This window comes from Platalea leucorodia (assembly GCF_965183815.1).
Source record: "Platalea leucorodia genome assembly, chromosome: 12".
Classification (NCBI taxonomy): Eukaryota; Metazoa; Chordata; class Aves; order Pelecaniformes; family Threskiornithidae; genus Platalea; species Platalea leucorodia.
In genome coordinates this window covers 12,835,732-12,858,665 of record NC_138834.1, presented here as the reverse complement: position 1 = coordinate 12,858,665, position 22,934 = coordinate 12,835,732, and the positions used below count along the sequence as shown (strand labels likewise).

At 65.0% G+C, this 22,934-nt stretch overlaps 3 protein-coding genes across 3 annotated transcripts; all 3 read right to left on the bottom strand.

Annotated features, from left to right (window-relative positions):
- Positions 1-4,198: 4,198 nt before the first annotated feature.
- Positions 4,199-6,719, bottom strand: LIF (LIF interleukin 6 family cytokine; the record flags this gene model as incomplete). The annotated part of the gene is made up of 3 exons (XM_082324817.1): positions 4,199-4,636; positions 4,786-4,964; positions 6,701-6,719. 3 exons carry the CDS (start codon positions 6,717-6,719, stop codon positions 4,199-4,201), a joined length of 636 nt encoding a protein of 211 aa, XP_082180943.1.
- A 5,320-nt stretch (positions 6,720-12,039) lies between these two features.
- On the bottom strand, positions 12,040-13,749 carry OSM (oncostatin M; the record flags this gene model as incomplete). Its single annotated transcript, XM_082324637.1, has 3 exons — positions 12,040-12,504; positions 12,636-12,772; positions 13,713-13,749. 3 exons carry the CDS (start codon positions 13,747-13,749, stop codon positions 12,040-12,042), a joined length of 639 nt encoding a protein of 212 aa, XP_082180763.1.
- Positions 13,750-17,459: 3,710 nt separating this feature from the next.
- Positions 17,460-22,569, bottom strand: CASTOR1 (cytosolic arginine sensor for mTORC1 subunit 1). Its single transcript, XM_082324861.1, has 9 exons — positions 22,447-22,569; positions 22,258-22,328; positions 19,547-19,740; positions 19,260-19,392; positions 18,934-19,057; positions 18,158-18,271; positions 17,983-18,065; positions 17,733-17,827; positions 17,460-17,647 (listed from the first exon to the last, which is right to left on the bottom strand). Exons 1-9 carry the CDS (start codon positions 22,557-22,559, stop codon positions 17,582-17,584), a joined length of 993 nt encoding a protein of 330 aa, XP_082180987.1. The 5' UTR covers positions 22,560-22,569; the 3' UTR covers positions 17,460-17,581.
- Positions 22,570-22,934: the final 365 nt, after the last annotated feature.

The following is a 22,934-nucleotide window of genomic DNA, read 5'->3' as shown; positions in this document are numbered from 1 at the left end:
TCAGATGGGCTCAGCTCTTCTTTCCGTGCTCAGCCTGGCGGCCAGCCCAAGACGGTGAGAAAGAGCCACTGGCCGGCCCTTTAGACACAATGTTCCCCTCCTCGGGGACCCACTGGGACCTGGCTTGGGGTCAGGGGCCTGCCAGGGAGATCCTTACCGTCCTAATGCGTCTCCCAAATATTGAGCCTTGGGATGACCTTCCAGCTGGGGAAGGGGCTCTGCTACAGGCACCAGTGGGTCTGACCCCAGCCCGGGTGGACACAGGGGCAGGTGGGATGCTCCAACCGGGATCTTTCAGGGAATGACCCAAGTGCCATCCCCGGCTTTGCCTGCGGGGTCAGCCCCGGTTGGGATGCTCGTGCGGCTCAAGCCCTGGGGATGCAGCGCAGGGCACCCGCTGCCCACTCCGCGGGGGATGCGGAGCTGACGGTGCCCCAGCACCGCACCTGCAGCCTGTGGATGGCAAGTCCGGTCTGGCCGGTGGCCCCGAGGCAGCGGCGCGGACCCGTCCGGCCGGGTTGCACACGGAGTCAGTTAGCACATGATCCGCGCCGCGGGGCCAAGGTCTGAGGTCAGTTAGTCACACCCAGGCAGCGGCACTGACTTCACTGCGGGCAGGAGCAGCTCCTCACGTACCGTGCTCCCCGAAGGCAGCGCTGACCCGCCGCTCGGGGCCGCACGCCGATGGTCAGGCCGCTCCGTTATCGGGGCGCAGGCATCGCTCCCATTACAACAAACGGCTCCCCGGAGCCCCCCCTTGGCTCTCGCCCCAGCCAAAATAGTTTCTCCGATCCTAGGGCCGGAGGGGAACCACTAACGGGGTCCTGCTGGTCCCGCCGGGGAAGCTGCAGCGCCGGTTCCCCCCCAGTGCTTGCGGTGCGGCTCTCGGGGCTGGCCCGCTTCCCCTGAGCGCCGGCTGGGTGGGATCGGCTGCTGGCTGAGGTCATTGAAAGCCCTTTCCATCTCCCCCGAGTTTGGGATGTCCGCTGAGCGTGGGGCGACGCGTCCTGGCTCCCAGGAGCTGGGGCGATGGCACAAGCCGGGGGCCGCCTCCAGCCCCAACCCTGAAACCCCAGGGCAGGGCAAAGGATGGGGTTTTTGGAATTTTAGAGTCTTGTCCATGCTTCAGCGGGAGCCGCGTTTCCAGGGAAGGAAGAGTTAATCCCCCGCCCGCCACTAATGAGCCTTAACTGGGAATGACCTGACACCAGGGAGAAGTGAACCCATTGTCCTCGCCTGCGTTTGACTGTCTTCCAGGGAGACTCATGAAACGCAGAGCCCGGGTGTGAGTTCCCAATTTATGTCAGGAGGCTCTGATTTATTCTATTTATTTATTTTTGCCATCTGGTTGAGGAGGGACGTTGAACGCAAGCGTGAGAAATCCAGATGTGCACAGCTCCTCGCTGCTGCGCTCGCTGCGCAGGACCTTGTCCCCAGCCCAGCTCCCAGCCCTGCAGAGCCCGACCTGACCCTCCAGCCCCGCTGCCACCCCTCGAGTCCCTGGGGATGGGTCGATGGCACCCCTGGGCACCTGCCACGTCCCCAACGGGGAGAAGGTGTGGATATTTACACGCAGATGGTTTCAGCCTGGATGTCCAGCCCTGGACTTCCAGCATGTGAGATGTTAGCCATACACGGTAGCGATAGCCATGGGGACACCCGGGTGTCCCCAGCCGCGGGTCGCAGTGACTCTGGCAGCCGTCATGGTACAGCGTGTGCTGCAGGACCTGGCCCTGTTGCATGATGCCCATCCCAAACAGATGGTGCGCTCCCCTCTGAGGCTGCCGCCGTGCCCTGCCTCATCCCTGTGTTTTGGAGGGGTTTGTATTGGTTTGAGGACATCTTGTCTGATGGTGCAGGCAGCAAATGGGCCCCACAAATGGGCTGTGATCCTGGGCACCCTGCAGGGCAGTGGCACAGGGGACACCCAGGGTACCTTTCCTGGTGGCAGGATGGGATGATGGAAGAAAGCCACACCATGCCCAGGGGATCAACTGTGGCATCCAGGGATGTCCCCGGGTGCCTCTGCTGTGGGGCAGGGAAGCCGGCGCCGTTTTGGGGCTCATTCACCCCCACGAAGGGACAGCTGGGCACCGCTCCCCCTGCGGTTGCCGCTGGGGCAGCACAAGGCTGCCGGCGGCAGGAGGCTGCTGTGAAACCTCCCATAGGAGCCAGGGGACACAACAGGGCAGCACGACCCAGCAGGGCAGAGAAAAAGGGGTTTTGGGGGGACTTTTGAATTTTTGCGATGATTTTTTTGGTCAGGGCTCCTCCGAGACACGAGAGATGATCACACAGGATCTTAGCTCATCCGCTTGCTGTCTCATGCCTGGGAGGTTTGGCCGGAGGCCCGAGGGCTCCGGAGGAGGAGGAGGAAAATTTCATCATCCTGCTCCAACGTCTCCTGTATAATCAGCCTCTTGTTAACCGATACGGCCCCATGCGAGACGTTCGCAGAGGACCGGGGCCCTGGTGGAGCCTTAGGTGGTCTTGGCCCTGGCGAAGCTTTGCTGAGCCTCTCCCAGGGCTGCCTGGGAAGCGGCTGCGATTTTATCTGGCTCCCCCCGCACACACTCGCTCGCCTCCCTCTGCCTCTTCCCAGCCGGCTTCGGCGTTTTCCCCGTACCCCCAAGCACCGCCAGCATTGCCTGAGCGTGGCTCCCTGCACCGTGATGCTCCCTGCACCACGATGCTCCCCATCCCACAATGCTCCCCGCGCCGCGATGCTCCCCGCACCGCGATGCTCCCCACACCATGGTGCTCCTCACACCATGATGCTCCCCACACTGTGATGCTCCCCACACTGTGATGGTCCCCACACCGCGATGCTCCCCACACCATGATGGTCCCCACCCCACGATGCTCCCTGCACCGCGATGGTCCCTGCACCCTCCCGGTGCTGTTGAGCACCAGGAAAGTGTCGATTTAAGCATCCCCCGGGGAAAATGCCTTCGCAATCAGCCATCCCCGAGGAGATGGGGAGGGAAGAAGGAGCAAGGGGACAGGGGATGGTGACCCCCAGCCCACAGCGATGCTTGGGGGTCTTTGGGGCAGCCCCGAGAGTGTTTTGGGGGAGAAGCAGAGGTGTTTGAGGGCGAGCGCAAAGGGAACCCAGCAAAGAGGAGCCAAATACAGTCCATTTCTGTTGGTTTATTTAAAAAAAGGGGGAAAACAAGTATAAAAATATAAATATTTAAATAGAATTCTAGATATATATTACCACAAATCTTATTATTAATTATTATTAATTATTATTATTAATAACATTATTAAAAGTCAGGTCAGAGCACTTGGTGCATGCTGGGCTTTCCACCGAGGCAATAAATAACCCTCGCAGCCCGCTCTGGTGCCAGGAGCGAGCCAGCGCCTCCTGCCACCGGCCTGGGGCCTGTTCCCGCGTCCCCACGTCCCTGCATCCCCGCGTCGCCGCGCTGGTGCCGCATTCGGCCATGAGAAGCCCAGCCCTTGGCCACTAGTACATTCAGAGCCCTTCTGATGGGAAAAGCACTTTTCTGAAGGGGAGGAATGGGCTCTCTATGCCATGCCCATGCAGGGGGGACGATGCTGCCCAGTGGGGCAGCCGCCGGCTCCGTCTCCAGTGGGTGGCCTCATCCAAGACGGTGGGACCCAGCCCCAGCCGCTGCAGCCACCCCAGTCCTCTCAGTTCGGCTCCTTGTCAGGGAACCCAGCCCCAAAACATGCAGGGGGAGCGTGTCCCCATGTCCCTGCCAGCCACAGCATCCCGGTGTCCTTCATCCCAGTCCTTTTTCCTGGGGAAGTGGAGGCTTTCGGATGATGCTCGAGGACGTCCATCGGGTTGCTCTCCATGATGGAGGAGACGGGCCATGGAGGACAGAGTCCGGCCCCTCGCAGCACCCGCAGCTCCCCACACCCCCGGGGAGGACAGGGACGGCCGAGGAGCATCCCGACCAGCTCGCGCCCCGGCATCACCTCGGGGATGTGCTGCCTCATCCCGCTGGATGCCGGCCCCGACTCTGCTCCGCCCGGGACACACCGGGCTGCAACGTTCACCTTTGCAAGGGGCAAATAAATTACCAGAGGGTGGGTGGGGCCAGCGCAGGGCCCGGGGTAATAAATAGGAAAGTGGGAGGTCAGGAGGCAGCGGTGCTCGGGGTCTCGCTCGGCGGCGGGGGGACGGCGCGGCTGGATGGCGGGGCAGAGGAGCCGGGGCGGGTGCTCACGAGGGGCTGAGATGAGGTAGGAGGACGCGGGCCGCCTGGGCGATGACCTGCACGTACTTCCTGAGCACCTGGCAGCCCTGCTGCTTCTTCTTGAAGGCGCTCTTGCCCTTGGAGCTCTCCCCGTAGCTGACGTCCACCTGGAAGACATTGTAGTTCTTGCAAAGGAGGCAGGTGAGGTTGGAGATTAGGCCCCGGGTGGTCTTGGTGGTGTTGTGGAGCCGGTCGAGGAGCTCCTTGGCCGTGGGGTTGAGCTCCTCCTGGTCACGCGTGATGTTCCCCAGCGAGGCGTTGAGAAAGGCGAAGAGCTTGTACATGGCCACCATGACCTCCTTCCTCTCACTCGTCCGGTTGACACGGAAAGCAGGGAAGAAGACACCGCTGGGGTTGCAGAGCTTGTCGGTCTCACTGCTGAATGGCTCTCCCTGGCACTTCAGCTGGGAGGAGAGGCGAGTGTCACCCCCGTGTCCCCTGTCCCCCCCTCCCCGGCCACCTTCTGCAGCCGTCCCCACCCCTCTCCCTTCATGCACATGCAAACTGCCCTGGGGGTCCCCGCGGGGACTGGCCATCCCCGAGTGCCACTTACGTAGAGGCTGAAGAGATCCTGGGCGGTGGCATTGAGCAGCGCGACCTGCCTGCGGGTCTGCTCCTGGACGTTGGAGCGGCACAAGCCGTGACCGGGGCAGCTGGAGCCAGTCACCAGCAGTGCTCGGCCAGCCACCGGCCGCCGCTGCAGCAGGAGCAGGGCCACGAAAGGCACGACGCCTGTGTGGGGAGAGAGGTGGGTGTCACAGTGGGGACCAAGCCAGTGGTGGTCCGTGGAGACCGTGCCACCACTGATGGTCTGGGTGGGTCACGGTGCAGCCCCCAGCCCATGGCACCCAAGGGGAGGGCATCCAGCCAGAGCGGGGACCCATCCCACTTGGGCGAGGGTCTGGCTCTGCTGGCAGCCCCCAGACCCCCCACTTTGCCATCCTGGCCGTGCCGAGGCTCCCGTCCCGCTCCCGTCCCCCTCACCTGCCCGCCGGCAGGCGCTCCCCCGCCTCCCTTCCCGGCGGGGTGCCCCGCGGCATTCCCACATTTCGCAACTGGCCCGGTGACGACCTGTTGGGTTTAATCAAATATGCAAAGCGCTTTCCCCTCCGTTATCCTCGGCCGGGCGCTGCGGGAGCGAGGCCCCACCCCGGCCCCGGCTGACTCAGCGGGGGCGCCCGCAAGGAAACCTGCCTTCGGCATCCCCCCGCTCCCTCCTGCCTCCAGCCCTGCTGCCTGCCTCAGTTTCCCTGTCTGCGAAGTGGGCGCAGTGCCGAGGAGCCCCAGGGAGAGACACTGCAGCTGCTGGAGACACCGGCCAGGAAATCCCTGGACGCGGAACAAGGGGACCCTTGAGCTGCCGGCAGCTGGGTTGCCCCAGCGTCCCCCTACTGCCGGCAGGGTGAGAGCAGGGTGCTCTGACCCCCATCCTTGGGGACCCCCCAAAGCAGCATCCCTGCTCGGGGAGGCCAAAAGACCTCTGGAGCCCTGCCACTGCGCTCTGCATCCTCGAGGCAGGGTACCCCGGGGGGGGTCCCTGCTGCTGGCTGACCTGGCTGCTGCCGGCAGCGCCCCGGCAGGGTGGGGGCCCCGTGCAATGCCGCAGGGGTGCTGCCAGGCGAAGTCCCCAGGCCGTGACGAGCACCGAAGCTGCCCGCACTTGTCAGCGCCTCCGACGTGCCACCGGTGCCGGGTAATCCAAGCCTTGCTTTATTTACTCTGCCCAGGTGGGAAAGAACTTACCTGGGCGTGTTGCGGTCCCTGACCCACTGCCGCTCCCCTCAAGCGCAGGATGGGGGGACCCTTCCTCCCCGTGCCCCCGGGGCCCTGGGTGCTTCCATGGGACGCAGATGCCCTGACCCCCCACAAGCGCCTCTCACTGCGTCCCCCCTTGGCTGCTGCCTTCTGCCCATTTCACAGCTGGGCAGAGCAAGGCTCAGCACCCACGTGTGCCAGGGGCTGGGTGGGTGGGGGATTCCGGGTGGGTGCTGCCCCATGGGACCCGCAGCACTGCCGCTGGGGTGGTGGCTGCTCCCTCCAACCCCCCCCTGCACTTGGCAGCCTCCCCATCCCTCCAGTGCTCCCGACGCAGCAGTGGCTCGCGGCATCAAGAGACCCAGAAGGAGGAAAAGCAAGGGGGGGGGGGGAATTTTAAAAAGCCAAAAAAGCCAAAAAAAAAAAAAAAAAAAAGATCTCCCCCCTTGCTTTTTTTTTTTTGGAAGCATTTCCAGTTATATAAGTGTCCAGATGTTGGCTGCACCGCGCCAGCGCCGCGCTTTGCTCCCCGCTGCCAATTCCCAGAGATGCTCAACCCGGGGGGAACGCGGCACCGCGGGAGCCCTCGCTCTGGCTCCGGTGGCGAACCAGGACCCGCCTGTGCCCAAGCATCACCAGGAAAAGGAGGGGGAGGAAAAAAGGGGGGAGAAGGGGAAATAATTTCCCCAAAGTTGATTTTTTTTTTTTTTTACCTGCCGGCACGAACTTCATTGTGAGCCGCGTCCCGGGAGCAACTTAATAGAGATTGATGTTGGCAGAGGAAGTTTTCAGAAATTCATGTTCATACTGGGGGACTTCTCGGGGTTTATATACCGGTCCGGCAGCCAGCCTGTGTTGTAAGAAAGGGGAGGAGGGGGGGACGCGGGGGGGAGCAGCACCACTATCGTTACTTCTATTGAAACTGGAAATCAGGAAGTCGAGGGCTTTGGAAATCCTGAATGATTCTTAGAAATAAACTTCTGATAAAGTTGATGTCACTGGGATTGTCGGTTTTGTGTTTTTTCACGCACGGGGTCCGAGTGGTGCTGGGGAAGTGGGTGGGAAGGCGGGGGGGGATATGAATTAAAGCCTCCCCCCCAGGGAGGCGAGCGGCGGCACGTGGGGTTTGGGGGCGTCGCGGGGGGCGGTGGGTGCCAGCGGTGGCGTCGAGGCGTGATGGCGAGCGCCGTGTCGTGACTCATGGAGCTGCAAGCACTTTCACCCCCGGCTCCCCCCTCCCTGGGTCAGGGCTTCCCCGCTGGCTGCCGGAGCAGTCAATAAAATAAGGGGAGAAAAAAATATGATCTGGGTTTTTTTTTGGTGGGGGGTTGGGAGGATAAAAGTTGCAGGGAGGCAGTGGCGGGGTGCCCCGAGGGGTGCGGGACCCCTGGTCATGGTGGGATGGAGGCGGTGGCATCAGCGTCCCCCTGCCCCGCCAGCGGCTCGTCCCTTTGAGCAAAAATATTAAAAGTAAAGGGTGGGTTTTCTCTGGGAAAAAGGACAAACCCACCCAGCGGGGAGAGGCTGGACCGGCCCCCCAGGGTTAACCCTTCCATCGGCGGGGCTGTCCCCCTGCCCGGCGCAGGCAGGGTGCAGGCAGGAGGGTGCTGGGCTGGTTGGCAAGGTGCTAAAATCGGTGTGGGATCAACCCCTCGTGGGGGGCCATGCGACTGGGATGCTGTGGGGCTCTTTTCTCCCCGATTTGGGTGAAAAACAGGTTACAGGGATTTTTGTTTTTCTTGTATATATTTTTTTCCTCTCTGGGGGCACGGCTGAGCTGAAACTTTTAAGCAGGTTTAGCAAGTTTGTGCCCTGGTGTGCTGGCAGCGTGAACCCGCTGGGGTGACAGTCGAGGAACGGTGATGCAAGAGCTGCCACGACCCCGGCCGTCCCCCGTGGCAGGGGGTGGCACGTCGAGGGCAGACACGAGGACCCCCCCTGTACTGGGGGGATTGGTCATGTAGCCACTGCCTGCCTCAGTTTCCCCATGGGTGACCCTGGTGACCAGCCTGGTTCCTGAGCGCAGCCACTGGCAGTGATACCCTGGCAGCCAAAGCCCAGTTCAGCCCAGTTTGGCCTTACTGGGACACCAGGCAGCGAGTGGGGTTGGGTCTGGGGAGGGATAGGGTGGCCAAAGCTGGGGAGAACGAGCCCCGTCTCACCCCCTGCAGCCCCACACCTGGTTTTATTGGGGTGCAGTAAGCAGCGCATCACATATCGGTGGCTATCTGACGGCCTGATGGCACTTAATTAGCTGAGGAATTGGTGCTTCTTAATTAACAGCACTAGGGAACATCCTTGCAGGAGGGTTGCGTGCAGGGATTGCTGTGGGTTTTCTGCCCTTTCCCTGAATTTCCCAGCAGCGACTCAGCCCGGGGCCAGGCTGGTGTCCTGGAGCTGGGCAGGGGTTTGGGGTTTCATTTATAATGGATTTTCTAGGGGGGAATAGAAAGGGGGGGGGGGGGGGGGTGTCCCCTCTGCAGGGAAGGATGCTCCAGCAGGAAAACCTGAATCCCTGTTCCGGGCAGGCTGGATGGGAGAGATTTCCCAATGATGCCCAGGAAAAAAAAGAAATCCCCTTTCCCAGGTGCTTGGGCAGCGGGAGCGTCCCCGCACGGCTCCTGCGTGGGTGCCCGTGGGGACGGGCAGCGGGAAAGGTGGGACGCAGGAGCGTGGCGAGAGGGTGACGTGGGTGGGGGGTCCCAAGGCGGGACCGTGAGGGGCTGGGCGGGGGGTGCCAGCCCTCCCCGTTGCAGGGGTTGCAGGGCTGGGAGCTGGTGGGGTGCCACCGCGGTGTCCCTGGTTTGGGGACCCCAGGAACGAAGCTGGGGGGGGCAGGTTGGGCAGGAGGCAGCGGCCCTGCCTGGCCGAACACTGCTGCCTGATGTCCCTGCTGTCCCTGCTGTCGCTGCCGTCCCCGCTGCCAGCCTGGGACACGGGGACAAGCCCAGAGCGTCCCAAGGCCACCGCTGCCTTGCCGCTGCTCTGCCCCCCCGCCCCAGCCCGGGCCCCCCCGCCCATCCCCGTCCCCATGCTGCCCCCTGCTGCCCCAGCCCAGAACGAGCCACTCCCCATCCCATAATAACCCCCCATCCCCACCCAGAACTGCCCCATCTCCGTCCCAGACCTGCCCCCCCCGCCCCATCTCTGTCCCCGAATTGCCCCGTCCCAGACCTGCCCTCTGCGCATCCCAGAGCTGTCCCCTTCTGCCCCATCCCCATCCCATAATTGTCCCCCTTATCCCATAATTGTCCCCCCATCCCCATCCCAGCACTGCCCCATCCCATAATTGCCCCCTCCGCCCCATCCCCATCCCACAGTCCCCTCTGGGTGCCCTCGGGGTCCTCGTCACACGCTGTCCCCATGCAGGGGGACACCCAGGTGTCCGCCGTCACCGCAGCCCCCGGGGGGGCCCGCGGGTTTGGGGCTGGGGCTGCCAGGGCGACCGTGCCGGGGGGTGCTGGGGAAGCGGGAGGCGGGAGGCTGGTGCCCCCATGCCCCTGCCCCGGGGAAGCCTGGGGCTGAATAACAGCAGGGACCAAATTCACCTTTGACTCACGATGTCCCTGCCCGCGGCTGCCTCCCCCCAGTCCCTGTGCCCCACCGGTGTCACCCCACCAGTGTCCCCCACGAGTGTCACCCTGCTGCTTTCCATCCCAGCCAGGCAGGAGGATCCCGTGGCCGTGGTAGGGTGAGCAGCGCCCTTGGGAACCGTGGCCAAGGGACGTCCCCACCGTGGGGTGGCTTTTCCCAGGGGTGGGAGCATGGGGTGGGCAGTGGGGTCCCCCTGGGTGGCCCTGCAAGGAGGGAGCCTGGCCCCGCGGGGACACCAGGGACATGGGGGCTGCCAGTGTCACTCCGGTGACACTGTTTGGGGGTCCCCCCACCCCTCCATGCCAGTCCCGGGGGGTCACATACCTGTGCCCTCCCCTCCGCAGCCCATGCAAGCTGCCTCCTCTTTGGAGCCGGGCGGGTGGCTTGGCAGGGGACGGCAGCCGGCGGGCAGTGGCACGGTCACAGTCACTCACGGCACGGCAAGCCGGCCCGGGCTGCTTCATGGTGACATCGTCCCCACCCCAGATGTCCCCAAATGGCAGCGGGTGCCAGCGCGGCAGTGGCCGTCCCGGCGGCGATGCTCCCCACGACTGACTCAGGCGGCGGTGCCGGCGGCAGTGCCGGGCAGCCCAGCAGGCACCGGCACACGGCGGGGAACGAGTGACTCCGCGGTGCCACATGACTGGGTCTTAGGATTTTTGACTCAGCGGGACCGGTGGCAGCGGGGTGGCCTGGTCCCTGCAGTGGCCCCGGCCAGGCGGCATGGACGTGGTGCTCTGGTTTGGCTGCAGCGATGGCCTGGCCCATGCCGATGGCTGTGCCAGGTTGCTTGCCACACAGGGTTGTGTGATAGGTGGCACATGGTGCCATGCGGTGTTGTGCCACGCCGTGGCATGGCACATGCCTGGCTGTGCCAGGCCATACCATGGGATGCCACGTCACATGCCATGTGCCGCACCGTGCCGTGTGCCACACTGTGCCGTGCCATGTGCCGCGCTACGTCCTGTGCTGTGCCGTGTGCCACGTCCCATCGTGTGCCATGCGCCACATGCCATGTGCCACATCCCATGCCATGCCACACCAGGCCATGTCCCATCCCACCCCACGCTGCCATCCCACGCCGTGCCACGTGCCCTGGAGAGGACAACGGGCACAGCCTGGCCGCCGGAACACAGCCCCTCTCTGCCCACAGACACCTGGACACAGGGACACGGCCGCTCAGCGGCCCGCGGGCCGAGGTCGACACTTTATTTCTTTCTGCCGTTATACAAAAATACGGGGGTGCCACGAGCCCACAGTGGGCGCCACCCTTCTTACAGTACCAAAAAATATTGATATTCATAAATAAAACCTTGTTACATTCATAGTTTAACATAATACAAAAAAAGTTACCATAAAAATAGATATTTATATATTAAAAACATGTCCTTAAATATTTCTTCCCACTGCAGGGACGTATTAAATTAACCTCAAGATTCAATAAATACGATAACCACACAAATATTAATGTATAAATTAGTGGGGAGGGGGTGGGTGCCGCCACCCACCGTCACAGTGCGGTGGCTGGAGCCGAGCCCCCATCGGCACGGGCAGGGCTGTGGTGGCACGGCCCGAGGGGCTCAGGGACGCGGGGACACTGAGGTTACAGGGACGCTGAGCACAGAGGAAAGAGCGTGGGGTCCCTGAGGACACAGGGATGCTGAGAGCACAGGGACACAGAGCATGGGGACACTGAGAACATGGGGACACTGAGAGCACAGGGACGAGCACAGGGATGCTGAGGGCTTGGGGACACTGAGCGTGCAGGGATGAGGACAGGGATGAGCACAGGGACATTGAGCTTGTGGGGACACTGAGCTTGTAGGGACACCAAGCACTCAGGGACATTGAGTGTGCTGGGACACCGAGCTCATGCGGGCACCGAGCTCACAGGATTCCGCTCCCAGATGCTCTCCCCATGGGATCAGCAAACCCAGCACAGGGCAGGCAGGGACGGGCAGGCAGGGGATGACAACGCCAGTGGCACTCGCCGGTGCCGGCAGCGCTCTCCGTGGGCCGGGGCCGCACCCTGCTGGCAACACGGCGGGTGCTGGGTGAGCGGCTCTTAGTCAGGCTGGGTCACCGGACCCATTGAATCACTGGAAAATCCGGCAGGGCTCAGCAACGAGGGACGGCTCCATCCCGCAGCGCTGGGCACCGGGAGACACCCGAACGTGTCCGAGCAAGCGTCTCCCTGCGGCACTGGGGCTGCCGAAACGTGGGGTGGGATGTGGGGGAGCTGCCAGGAGCGCAGTGGGGCTGTCCTGCAGCCGAGCGGTGACACGAGGGCACCTCGGTCCCCATGGCAAGCTGAAGTGACGGGCGCTGCTTCGAGTGTGCTTGCGTCCTCAGCTGTGCAAGCTTAGAGGGTCTCTGCGGTGCATCCCAGCCAGCCGGAGAGTCTCTGTCCCAGGGATGGGGACAGGATGGCGATGGAGATGGTGATGGCGGGGTTACGCTAGGAGCGCACGGGCAGCCGTGAGCCCCGGTGCGGTCGCCGCTTCTCCCGGCGCGCTCGGCGGCTCCTGGCCTCCAGCTGGGTGCTGAGCTTGGCCATGAAGCGGGCATAGCTCCAGAGGATCCGGCACCCCTCCAGCTTCTGCCGGAAGATCTTGGTGGGTGCCGTGGGACCAGGCGGGGGCCGGCGGCCGGGGGGGAGGCTGGGGGCCGGGAAGAGCCCATCCAGGTTGCTGAGGAGCCCTCGCACCTTCAGGTGGGTGCTGGCCAAGCGGCGAAGGATTTCGGCGCCGGGGGGGTTGAGGTCGCGTTGGTGCCGGGTGATGTCCTGCAGTGCCTGGGCCATGCGGACCATGGTGCCCCGCAGCCCCTGCAGCCCCCCGGGCCCCATCACCGGTCCCCGCAGCCACTCGGGCGGGCGGTTGGTGCGGCAGAGGTGGTTGATGGTCAGGCGCTGGTCCTCCTCCTGCCCAGGCATGGGGGGGAAAGGAAGGTCAGGGATGTGGGACGGGAGCAGCACAGGGACACCCCTGCCAGCCCCGTGTCCCCCCACAGAGGGGACAGGAGCGACCCCTCGCCCCGGGGAAGGGGACTCACGTAGAAGGCGAAAAGCTCCTGCGCGTCCTCAGCCATGTGCCTCACCAGCGCCTGGATCTGCTGCAGGGTGGGGGGGTGCGGGGGCCGCCCCCCCTGGCCTGGCACTGCCCAGAGGATGAAGAGCCCTTTGGTGACAGCTGGGGAGGAAGAGGAGGGAGTTGGGGGACATTGAGGCATCACTGGGTGCGGGGAGGCAGCTCCCTCCCCATGCTGGAAAGGCTCAAGCCCACTGGCCCCTGTGCCACAGTGATGGCTGTTGTGGGAAGAGCTCAGCCCCGTGCACCCATCACCCTGGCGTCAGGCCTGGAGATGAGAACGGCATGTGCCAGGCATATGCATCCCCCTGCGCTGAAGTCCCCAGTCCTGCCGCAGGGACAAGCCAGCCCCTGTGCCAAGAGCCTGCTGGGCACCCGGTGGGGAGGAGGAGGAGGAGGAGGATGAACATGCCATTGAGCAGCTAGGGAGCACAGCCCAGCCCCGGTGGTTGCCCCAGCAGCTCCCCCTGTCAGCGCAGGCCGCAAGGAAGGGGACAGTGGTGACACTCCCGGATCCGGCTCCTTGGCTCTGGCTGGACGCTGTCCCGGGCCCACTATCACCCACAGCAGCGTGCCGGTGGTGACTTCGGATGCGGTGCTGGACCAGCACGCAGCACCTGGCCCTGCTGCACTGGGGGGGGTGGTTGAAGGGCTTGGAGGGGTGCAGGATCCGTGCCAGCAAGCTGACCCCTGACCCTCTGCCATCAGTCCTTAAACTGACCCCAAAGCGTGTCCCCTCCCGCCTGCCCCCTCCCAGCATCTGTTCTCCCTTAAGGACGAAGAGAGCCCCCATGGGGTGCCCATCCCTGGTGCTCCACGTGCCACGCGGTGGGGGAGTGTCCCTGTCCCCCGCCGGCGCCCTTGGGAGGTGACACCGCCACGGCACAGGGAGGGACAGCCTCGGTGGCACCCTCTGCTGCGGCACATCAACTCAACCCCACACGGGCCCCACCACTGCGCTCCCTCCCCGTGTCTCCCAGCCAGCTCGGCACAGCCGGCGCGCGAGCGAGAGGGTAGTTGCGGGACGCCGGCAGACACCTACCTGCCAGCACGCCCAGGGGCCGCCTGTCGCACCGCATGGCCGGGGCAGGGTGTTTCGGCGCGGGGCTGCCGGGCGCGCAAGCGACTTCCTTACTGCTCGGCGATGGGGAAGCTCGCCTTTTAAAGTGCACCCATTCGCCCCCACCTCCGAAGGAGGCACCCGGACCCAACGGAAAGCCAGAGAGAAGTGAAGCCGTGCCCCAGGGGCCAATGAGCGGGGTGAGCCGCCCCGGCGGGAGGAAATGATGCCGGCTGGCCGATGGGGTTGTTCTTCGATTCAGTTCCTCGAGGGAGTCCCGGTGAGTCCAGCCCAGAGCCCGCAGTCCCACTGCTCGTCCTGGATCCGGCCGTGCCAGCGCCACTGGACCCCCATGACCCAGCTTCTTGGGAAAGGGCTGCTTTGAGTCACCGCTCAGTGCCCAACGGGCTGGTTGAACCCAAAATGGCCTCAGCTGCCCCAAAACCCAAATGCAAAAGAAGGCAGAAACAGTAGCAGGGCTGGCACCCAGTGATGGGAACATCGGCCATGTGGGGACACCCATGTCCCATCACAGGGGCTTTGCATCCCGAGTCCAGCTGTGGGAGCCAAAAATCCGGCCTGGGAAAGAGGGAGGTGGAAGCCCAGGAAGCACGGAGCATCCCAGCATGGCTGGGGACTGCACCCAGCCGCAGCACTGGGTGATGCTCCAGAGGATGCTCTGTCCATCCGTCCGTCTGCTCACACCCACCCAACCCTCTGGGTGACAACTTCAGGTGCTGGGACATGGGGCGGCATGGCTCAGCCCCTCTGCCCAGCAACACCCATGGGTGCCTCTGGGGAGGAAAAGCAACCACCCGTGGCCACGCCGGGACCTGCGCAGGGCCCTGGGTGTTGCCCAAGGGCACGGGGACTGAGGGCAGCGGAAGCCGGCGCGGGCAGCAGTGCAGGCAGCGCTGCCCTCACTGCTGCGTCAGGCTTATGCAATGCTGCCGTGGGGAAGCCCGGCTTCCACGGTCCCGGCTGGCATTGCCACGGGGCCCGGCACGGCCTTGGTGCTGCCGGTGGTACCCCGTGCAAACCCCCTTGCACCTCTCAGCTCCCCTGTCCCAGCAGATGGAGCCTGGCAGGAGCCTGGCACCGACGGGGGATTTTTCCACCCCGTAAAAATGAATATATTTTATCAGCTTTTTGAGATGCGTTGCAATCTGGTTGATTTTGGTGACCATCAAAAGCTGCCGGCGCGAGCAGATGGAGCCACCCCGCACTGAATTTGCATGTTCACAGGGTTCGGTGGCGGTGCAGAGGGACAACCCAGAAATAACCTCTCCTCCGGGGCAGAAGAGTGCAGCTGTGACTCACTTCCAGAAGAAGAAACGTTTCCTTTTTCCAAAATTTCCCCTCCCCTTGCAACTTGCAGGACTCCCTGCTGCAGGAGCAGGGCAGCCCTGCTTCCTCCACCAGCTACCTCCTCCTCCTCCTCGGGGCGTCCCCCGGCAGAGGTGGTGACTGGGCTGGGTCCAGTGGGGCTGGGGCGGGCAGGGCTGTGCCCAGGGCAGCCCTGGAGGGGTGGAGGAGCCAGGAGAACGTCCTTCTCTCTCCACACCTGCTTGACTGAAGCAGTTTGTCCACCTGTCTGTCTGTCTAGCCAGACATCTGTCCATCCACCATCCACCCCTCCACCTTTCCATTCACCTGCCTGTCCATCCATCTATCCACACAATGAACCAACCAACCAACCAACCAACCAACCAACCAACCATCCATCCATCCATCCATCCATCCATCCATCCATCCATCCATCCATCCACCTGCCCACTCATCCATCTGTCCACTTGTACATCCATCTACCTGTCTATCCATCCCTCCACCCACCCATCCATCCATTGTCCATCCATCCATCCACCTCTTCATCCACCTATCTGTCCATCCATCCATCTGTACATCAATGTGTCCATCCACCTGTCAATCCATCCACGCCTCCATCCCTCCCTCCCTGACCGCGTGGGCCCTCCAGCGTGTGCGATGCCGTGGCAGGACCCTGGGGCACCCTGCCCGGGTGAGCAAGACCACGCAGGCAGAGCGCACCCACCCTCAGATCCCCACAGCCACAGGTAGCCCTGGCCCCTCCACGCGGCACCGTCACCTCCCAGGGCCCTGTGCGGGGCCATTGCCCGGCCGGGCAGGGAGGAGGCCACCGTGGTGGCCACCCCACTGGAGGAAAGCGGGTGGCGGAGGACTGTGCAATACCCAATAGGGACAAAAATAGCGCCGGTGACCGCATGGGCCGGCTGCAATTTCTTCATCGCTTCAGCGCGCGTCACCAGCATCTCATGACTCTGGACAAGAGAGCGAGACAGGAAAGAAAGCGTCCGGGGAGGTTGCAGAAACGCGACGGTGTGCAAGCGTGTGGAAGCTGACGCAGGAAAGGCAGGGCCGGGACTTGGGCACGCTCCCGCTTGGTGCACAGGAGAGCGGGGGCCGCTTTTTGGGGATAAGATGGGAGCCGAGCTGCATTCGCCCACCAGCTGGAGCCCCGCCGAGCTGCCTGCCCTGGGGGGAAAAGACCCCAACGGGGTTTCCACCGCGCTCGCACCGATTCTCACTCGTTGGCCAGGTGCAGCCCCCGGGGGCACGCAGGGGCTGGGGGCCGACCCGCACAGCCACCGCCGCACAGCCCCAGCCCCCAAGGGGGTCACAGGACCCCCAGGCACCCCAGAAGGGGACAGCCCCAACCCCATGCACCCCACTTTGCCAGGGGGTGCCGTGCTGCCGGCAACAGAAGAGGACACGAGGACATGGTGACGGTGCAGCAGGGGCATCCCCGGGCCTGGGGTCAAGTTTGTCCCTTTGTGCCTTAGTTTCCCCCAGACTGTGGGAGCTGGCCCAGCATGGGGAGGGCAGAAATGGGGGAGTGGGGCCCGTGCCTCAGTTTCCCCAGGGCCGGTGACATGCTGAGGGCTGTAGCCTTCACCCCTTTTTTCACCCAAAATACGTGGCCGGTGAGCTGGCCCCGTCCTGGTCACCTTACAGCAGGGACGCGGGGAGTGCTACGTCCCCCTGTCACATCCCCGCCACTCCCATCCCACCCAGTGCCACCACCCCAGGGACTGGCTCTGGGCCACCCCCCCCCAGAGCCACAGGCTACGTGGAAATAAAAATAATAGGACTTTTATTGACCTATTAAAAACTATATGAAAATAATACAGCTTGGGAGGAGTTGGGGGGTCACCATTGTCCCCCCACGATACGCGGCAGCCCAGGCATGGCCATGGAGCCACCCCGGAGGGGACACAGGGCTGGGGCTGAACCACAGCCCCCCAGTCTCTGCCTTGGAGATTTTTGGGGTGCCAGAGGGGAACCCCAGCTCTGGGGATGCTTTCACCCCTCCTGGGGCCAGTCCAGGGGTGCCCCAGAGCATCATGGCCGCCCTCCCCCCCCCAAGGGGACCACCCGTGGGGACACACACAGGGCGTGGGGCCACGTCATGCCAGCCCCGGGCTGTCACCCCCAGCACGGCGGTGGCACATCACCGCTCTCTGGCATGTCCCCCCTCACCAGCAGGTCCCCGGGGACGCCTGCTCTCCTCCCAAGCCCCACAACCGAGGGCAGAGGATGGTGGCGGTGCTGCCCTTCAGCCTTGCCCACAAGGTGCCACGGTGGGGACTGCTCCCCCCTCCCACAGGACACCGCCCCACTGCCACGAGGCCACCGGGTCCCCGAAGCCACCATGTCCCCACATCCCCAGCAGGCAGGGAGCGATGCTGCACCCGGCTCTGCCCCACGCCAGGGGGAGCCTTAAAATTAAAAAATAATGAATATAGGGGGTGGGGGGGAAGAGGGAGCCCACCGTGCCACCGCGCTGGGCCACCCGGCGTGGGGACAGCCGGCTGCTATCTGCCGCTCTCCTGGCGCTGCTGCAGCAGCTGGATGACCTCGGCGATGCCCTCCTCGGGGACCTGCCGGGGTTGGGGACAGAGCGGGCGTCAGCCCCGAGGGGACACCCCCGCCGCGGGGGGTCCCTGGGGAGGGGTAGGGGCTCACCAAGGCGTGATCGAAGTTGAAGGTGCTGATGTAATACGCCGATATGTCGGCAGCGGCCAGCGGCTCGGCAATCTGCGCCACGATGCCGCACTCGTCTGGGGAGGCAAAGGGACCCTGGGGTGAGCGGTGGCCCCGGTGGCACAGCCATGGGGACACGCAGGGAGAGCATCACCCCGAAGCACACCCCAGGGAAAGGGAGGATGGGTGGTGGTGGCACAGGGGGGGAAACGGCCACCGCGGCCACACTCACCAAAGCCCAGGGGCTGCCCGCCAATCCGCACCATCCGCCACAGCTCCCCCGATGAGCTGGTCAGCAGCAGGTCGCTGGGGAACCTGAGAGAGGGAGGGTCTGAGTGTAAATCCCCCCTCCCAGAGTCCTCAGCCCCAGGGATGGACAGCCAGCCAGCCCAGCAGACGGCACCTACCGCTTCTGGGTTTCAGCGTCCATCACGATGGAGATGTAGCCCTCGATGAGGGAGAAGGCGAAGAAGGTGATGGAGTCGAGGTCCTGGCTGCCAGCACCAGCCTCCCTAGGGGGGCTGTGGAGTGGGGGGGGGAGGGGGAGGAAGAGAGCCACAGGGAGGGGTCACGACCCCCGAAACTGGGAGGAGAAAGGCTTGGTGGTGGCACTGAGTGTCTTTGAGCATCATGTTGGGATGCCGTGGGGTGAGCCAGCGGGTGGAGAGGAGAGGGAGCGGGTGCTACCCATGGGGTCTGCAGCTCGTACAGCCACCGGGTTGCGGGGCAGCAGGTGTCGGCCACACAGGATAGGGGTGACACCGGGTTTCGGGGCATTCCTGAAGCACCATGGTGTCTCTGGAGCAGGACGGTCCCACCAGAAGGGACCTCATCCTGGGGGACACAGGATATCCTGGCCAGGAGCATCCCTGCACCCCAGTGCCATTCCCACCAGCCTTTTGCCACCCATCCTCTCCTGTTTTCCAGTCCCCCCTCCCTGGGATTTGCTGCAATGTGGGCTTGTCCCCCGGGTCATCTCGGGGCTCCCATATCCCATGGTGGCAGCAGGACCCACGGCACCCATGTGGCTGCAGCCCCCTGGGACACTTGGGAGGACAAAACCAGTTTGCAAAACGCACCCAGAGCTTGAAAAGCCACTGGGAGAAAGGGGGGGGACATGTCACTGCAGTTCAGGTGGCACTGGGCGAGGGGCCATGGCTGCGTCCCCGTCCCTGGGACCCACCTGTGGGAGTAGAAGAGGACGTCGATGAGCATGGTGGCGATGGCAGGCAGCGTGTCGGGGGCCACGGTCAGGACGCAGAAGCGGGTCTGGGGGCTCTGCACGGGGTGCAGTGTGGGGCTGGTGGCTGGCAGGGGGAGAGCCACCCATCAGGACTGGGGACAGCTTGGGGACAGTACGGCAGTGCCACCCTGTGGCCACCAAAGCCAGAGCCCGGCATCCCTCAGGGCACAGAGGTACCACCGGTGGGAGCCGGAGCATCCCGGCGGGGACTGGGGGGCCCTGGGGTCAGGGTGGCGCTGGGGGACAGGGGACTTGGCGTCACTCACCTGGCTTGGGCTTGAGGAAGCCATTGCTCACGTCGTCGCAGGTGACGGGGACGCACTCGCCACTCTCCTCCTTGTAGATGTCAAACTCCCCTGCCAGCGTGTGGATCACCACCGGCAGGTCCCGCTCCCGCACCTGGCCAGGGGCGCAGGATCAAGGCCGGCACCGCCACCCCTTCCCACAGCCCCCCACCATCAGCCGGGGACAATGGGGTCCTCACCCAGCTCCACCGGAGCCAGTACCCCAGCGGGACCAGGCACCACCATCCCCGTCATCGCCCAGCACTCACCAGGATGAAGTCGGTCTGGTAGGTGGAGAGCATCAGCACCGAGACGTGGTGCTCAGCCAGCGGCACAATGACCGACCTGGCGATCTTGGTGACACCGGTGGCCTGGCAGCCGGAGGGCGCCCGGCCGTTGGAGACAACGCTGAGCACCAGCCACGTCGAATCCGCCACCTGCATGAACTCGGAGGGCGGCAGCTCTGCGAAGGATAAGCGGAGACTGAGGCACGAGGCTCCCCGGGGCTCGGCACAGCTGAACGGCACCCAACGCCGCACGCCCTGTCCATGCCACAGAGCTCGCAAACGGCTCAGGCGCCGCCTGTCACACTGTCCCTCGGATGACGAGCTGGCCTGGTGGAGCCAGGACAGGATCAGCCTCAGGCGTGGGGCTGGAGATGCTGGTTTGGGGGTGCAAACCAGCCCCATCCACGAGCGGAACGAGCCAGACAGGGCTCAGCCGCTCCAGGCACCGCAACAGCGTCTGAATTCAGCTGCAGGGGTGAGCGGGACCAAGGCTACGACCCCCCCCGGCCCAGGATACATCTCTCCTCCCCGTGCCAGCACCCTGGGCTGGGTGTGAGGGGGTGTTGGGTTGTGCTGTACCCCAAAACCAGCACTGCCAGGGCCCTGGGGCTGCCTGGCTCATCTCCTGCCTCCCAGGAGCCCCCAGCCCAGCATCCAGCACCAGGGATGCTCCCGGGGGGTACACATGGCACCGGAGGGGACAAGGGAAGGGCCACCCTGCCATCCCGGGGGTGCCAGCACCTCGTGCCAGCCCGGCAAGGAGGGGCCGAGCCCAGGCTGGCGGGGGGCCAGGGCTGCCTCCCAAAAAGCTGCTTTTGTTGGCAGGGAGGGTGCGCGCTGGCCGGTTCCTTCCTGCCCCGGGATGAGGGGGGACGGGGGCTGTGCTCGTGTCCCCTCCACCACACTGCACCCACCCTCCTGCCCAGGGAGGGGCTGGTGCTGCTGGGGTGCCCCGGGACGCATCCAGGCACCCCCTTCCCCACGCCACAGCGCTGCTGGGAAGGGACAGGGTGGGGCGAGCACCTAAGGGGTCTCCAAACCGCTCCCCCCACCCAGCAAAGGTGGGAGGCAGCACCCATGCAAGATGGCCCCGCACAAGCACCCAGCCCTTCGGTGGGCACCCGGCGTCCCAGCCCAGCTGAGAAGGCAAACTCATCACACCAGTGGCGGTGGGGACCCCATCACGGGACGGGCTCCGCACCCTGCTCCCGAACCGCGGCTTGGGGCAGGGCGGGAGCGGGGCCGGATCCAGGGCCTCGGCGGGTGTTTCCAGCGCCTGTTCCTGCGCAGGAAGCGCCAGAACGGCCTCGGCTCCGGCCCAGGGCCGAGCACTGGGGCCGGGGGTGGGAACACACTGGGACGCGGGGACCCGTCCCAGCGCTCGCCGCTTAATCGCTTTTCAACACCACCCTGGGTGAGGCCGTGAGCATGCGGGGGGGACCCCTCTGTCCCCGTGCCACCCACCCCAGGGCTTAATCCAGATCCCCAGCGGAAAAGGGGGGGGGTGCAGCTCTCCTCTGCCCCGGGTCCTGTCCCCAGCCCCACAGCGGGGGGACACTGGCAGCCCCCCAGCCCCGGGGGGGTACACATGGCACAGCGGGGCCGCCGGCTCGCAGGACCATTGTTCGGCACTTCCCGCCCTCCCCTCGGGATTGAGGAATATTTGTCCGCAGGCCCCGAAATAAAACAATACATGGGGAACGGCTCTGGCTCTGGTGGGGGGAGCCCGGCCCCGCGGCCCCTTCCCCGAGCAAAGGGCCGGGGAGGGAGGTGGGAGCTGGATCCGGCCGGCGAGAGCCCCACGGCCGGAGCGCTGACCCTTATTCCTTGGGGCACGTCCAAGGTGATAAGCTGCGGCCGGTTCCTGCGGCCTCAGCAAGAAGGTTTGGGCGTGGGAAGCCAGGACAGGATCCGGCCCCTCCGGCACAGCCCGTTGGGCCGGTACCCCTGGCAGGACCAGCGGTGAGACTGATGCACAGGCACACGTTGGGTCACCAGCGGTGGGGACGTCACCAGATGACACCTCCTGGAGAGGGGGACTGGCCTGCAAGGGCTCAAATCCCCCCAGGACACCCCAAAACCTGGTCCCCGCTGCCAGGCAGTGCCCCCAGGCAGGGCTCACCCCTGCCAGCCCGAGCGGGTGCAGAATCAGCCCTGCTCTGCTGAAGCACCGGCCGGCCCCAGCCCTCGCCGGGCAGGGGGAAGAGATGAAAGCGGCCAAGGGAATGATGGCAGGAGGTCCAGCAGCAGCCCCTTGTGCAGGCAGGGAGCCCGAAGCGCTGCCTGCGGGCACCCCGGGAGGTACCTGCCCCATGCCCGGAGCTTTCGGCTGGCACTGGGCTCCTCGCAGACCATCCCCGCCGGTTTCACAGCCTGGTCCCATGAGCCGGTGGAGACACAGCTCTGCCTGGGAGGGGGTTATTAGGGCAAAGGCAGCCATGCCGGGAGAACGTCAGCTGGGCAAGCTGGTACATCCCCGGCGCAGGCGCCAAGGGGATGGGAGCTCCGTGGCCAGGAGCCCTGAGGATGGGCACGTACCGAGGGAGACTGGCTACAAGCTGGGACTTGCTCCCTGCAGCCGAGGCTCGGAGTGTCGCTGCACTCAGCCGGGCTGAGAACGTGCACAACTCGTGTCTGCGGTGCCAGCCCACCCTGCGAGGGACGGGGTGGCCGTGGAAGCCACCACACGGTACCTTTGAAGCCCTCCTCGTCCAGCATGATGGTGTAGTCCTCGGGGGTCTCCGTCAGGCTGAAGAACTTGCACCTGAAGAAGAAACCGTTGCTACCGAGCCCAGCACCGCCGCTGCCTCCGGGGACCGGGACCCGGGGGGAAGCTGGAGCGGGCGCCGGAGGAGGAGGAGGACGGGGAGGAAGGCCGGTACCTGCAGCGCTGGGGCAGGAAGAGCAGCTTGAGCAGCGGGTGGGTGTAGAGCCAGAGCCCGCGGCGGGCCAGGCTCAGCACCCGCACCCGGTGCTCCAGGATGTGCAGGTCCATGGCGGCCGCGCCGCGCCAGCCCCCGCCGCCCCCGCCGCTATAAGGGCGGCCCCACACCGCCCCGGCCCCGGCCCCGGCCCCGCACCGCCCCCGGGAGGGGCAACCGCCCGCCCCGCCCCGGGACCGCACCGCCCCCCGGGACCCGCAGCCCCGGGGTCCCCGCACCGGAGCAGCCCCAATTCAGGGCGCCGGGGTGCCCGCACCGGAGCCCCGGGGTGCCGCAGCCCCAATTCAGGGCGCCGGGGTGCCCGCACCGGAGCCCCGGGGTGCCACAGCCCCAATTCAGGGCCCCGGGGTGCCCGCACCGGAGCCCCGGGGTGCCACAGCCCCAATTCAGGGCGCCGGGGTGCCCGCACCGGAGCCCCGGGGTGCCAC

What these genes read in the sequence shown, in the direction of transcription:
- CASTOR1 (XM_082324861.1), bottom strand. Translation starts at nt 22,559, where the DNA reads ATGGACCTGCACATCCTGGAGCACCGGGTGCGGGTGCTGAGCCTGGCC. An exon ending in ACCAGACCGACTTCATCCTG is followed by an intron (nt 19,393 to 19,546) that starts GTGAGTGCTGGG and finishes GCCCCTGGCCAG; the next exon opens with GTGCGGGAGCGGGACCTGCC. An exon ending in GTCCTCTTCTACTCCCACAG is followed by an intron (nt 18,272 to 18,933) that starts GTGGGTCCCAGG and finishes CCCACTCCACAG; the next exon opens with CCCCCCTAGGGAGGCTGGTG.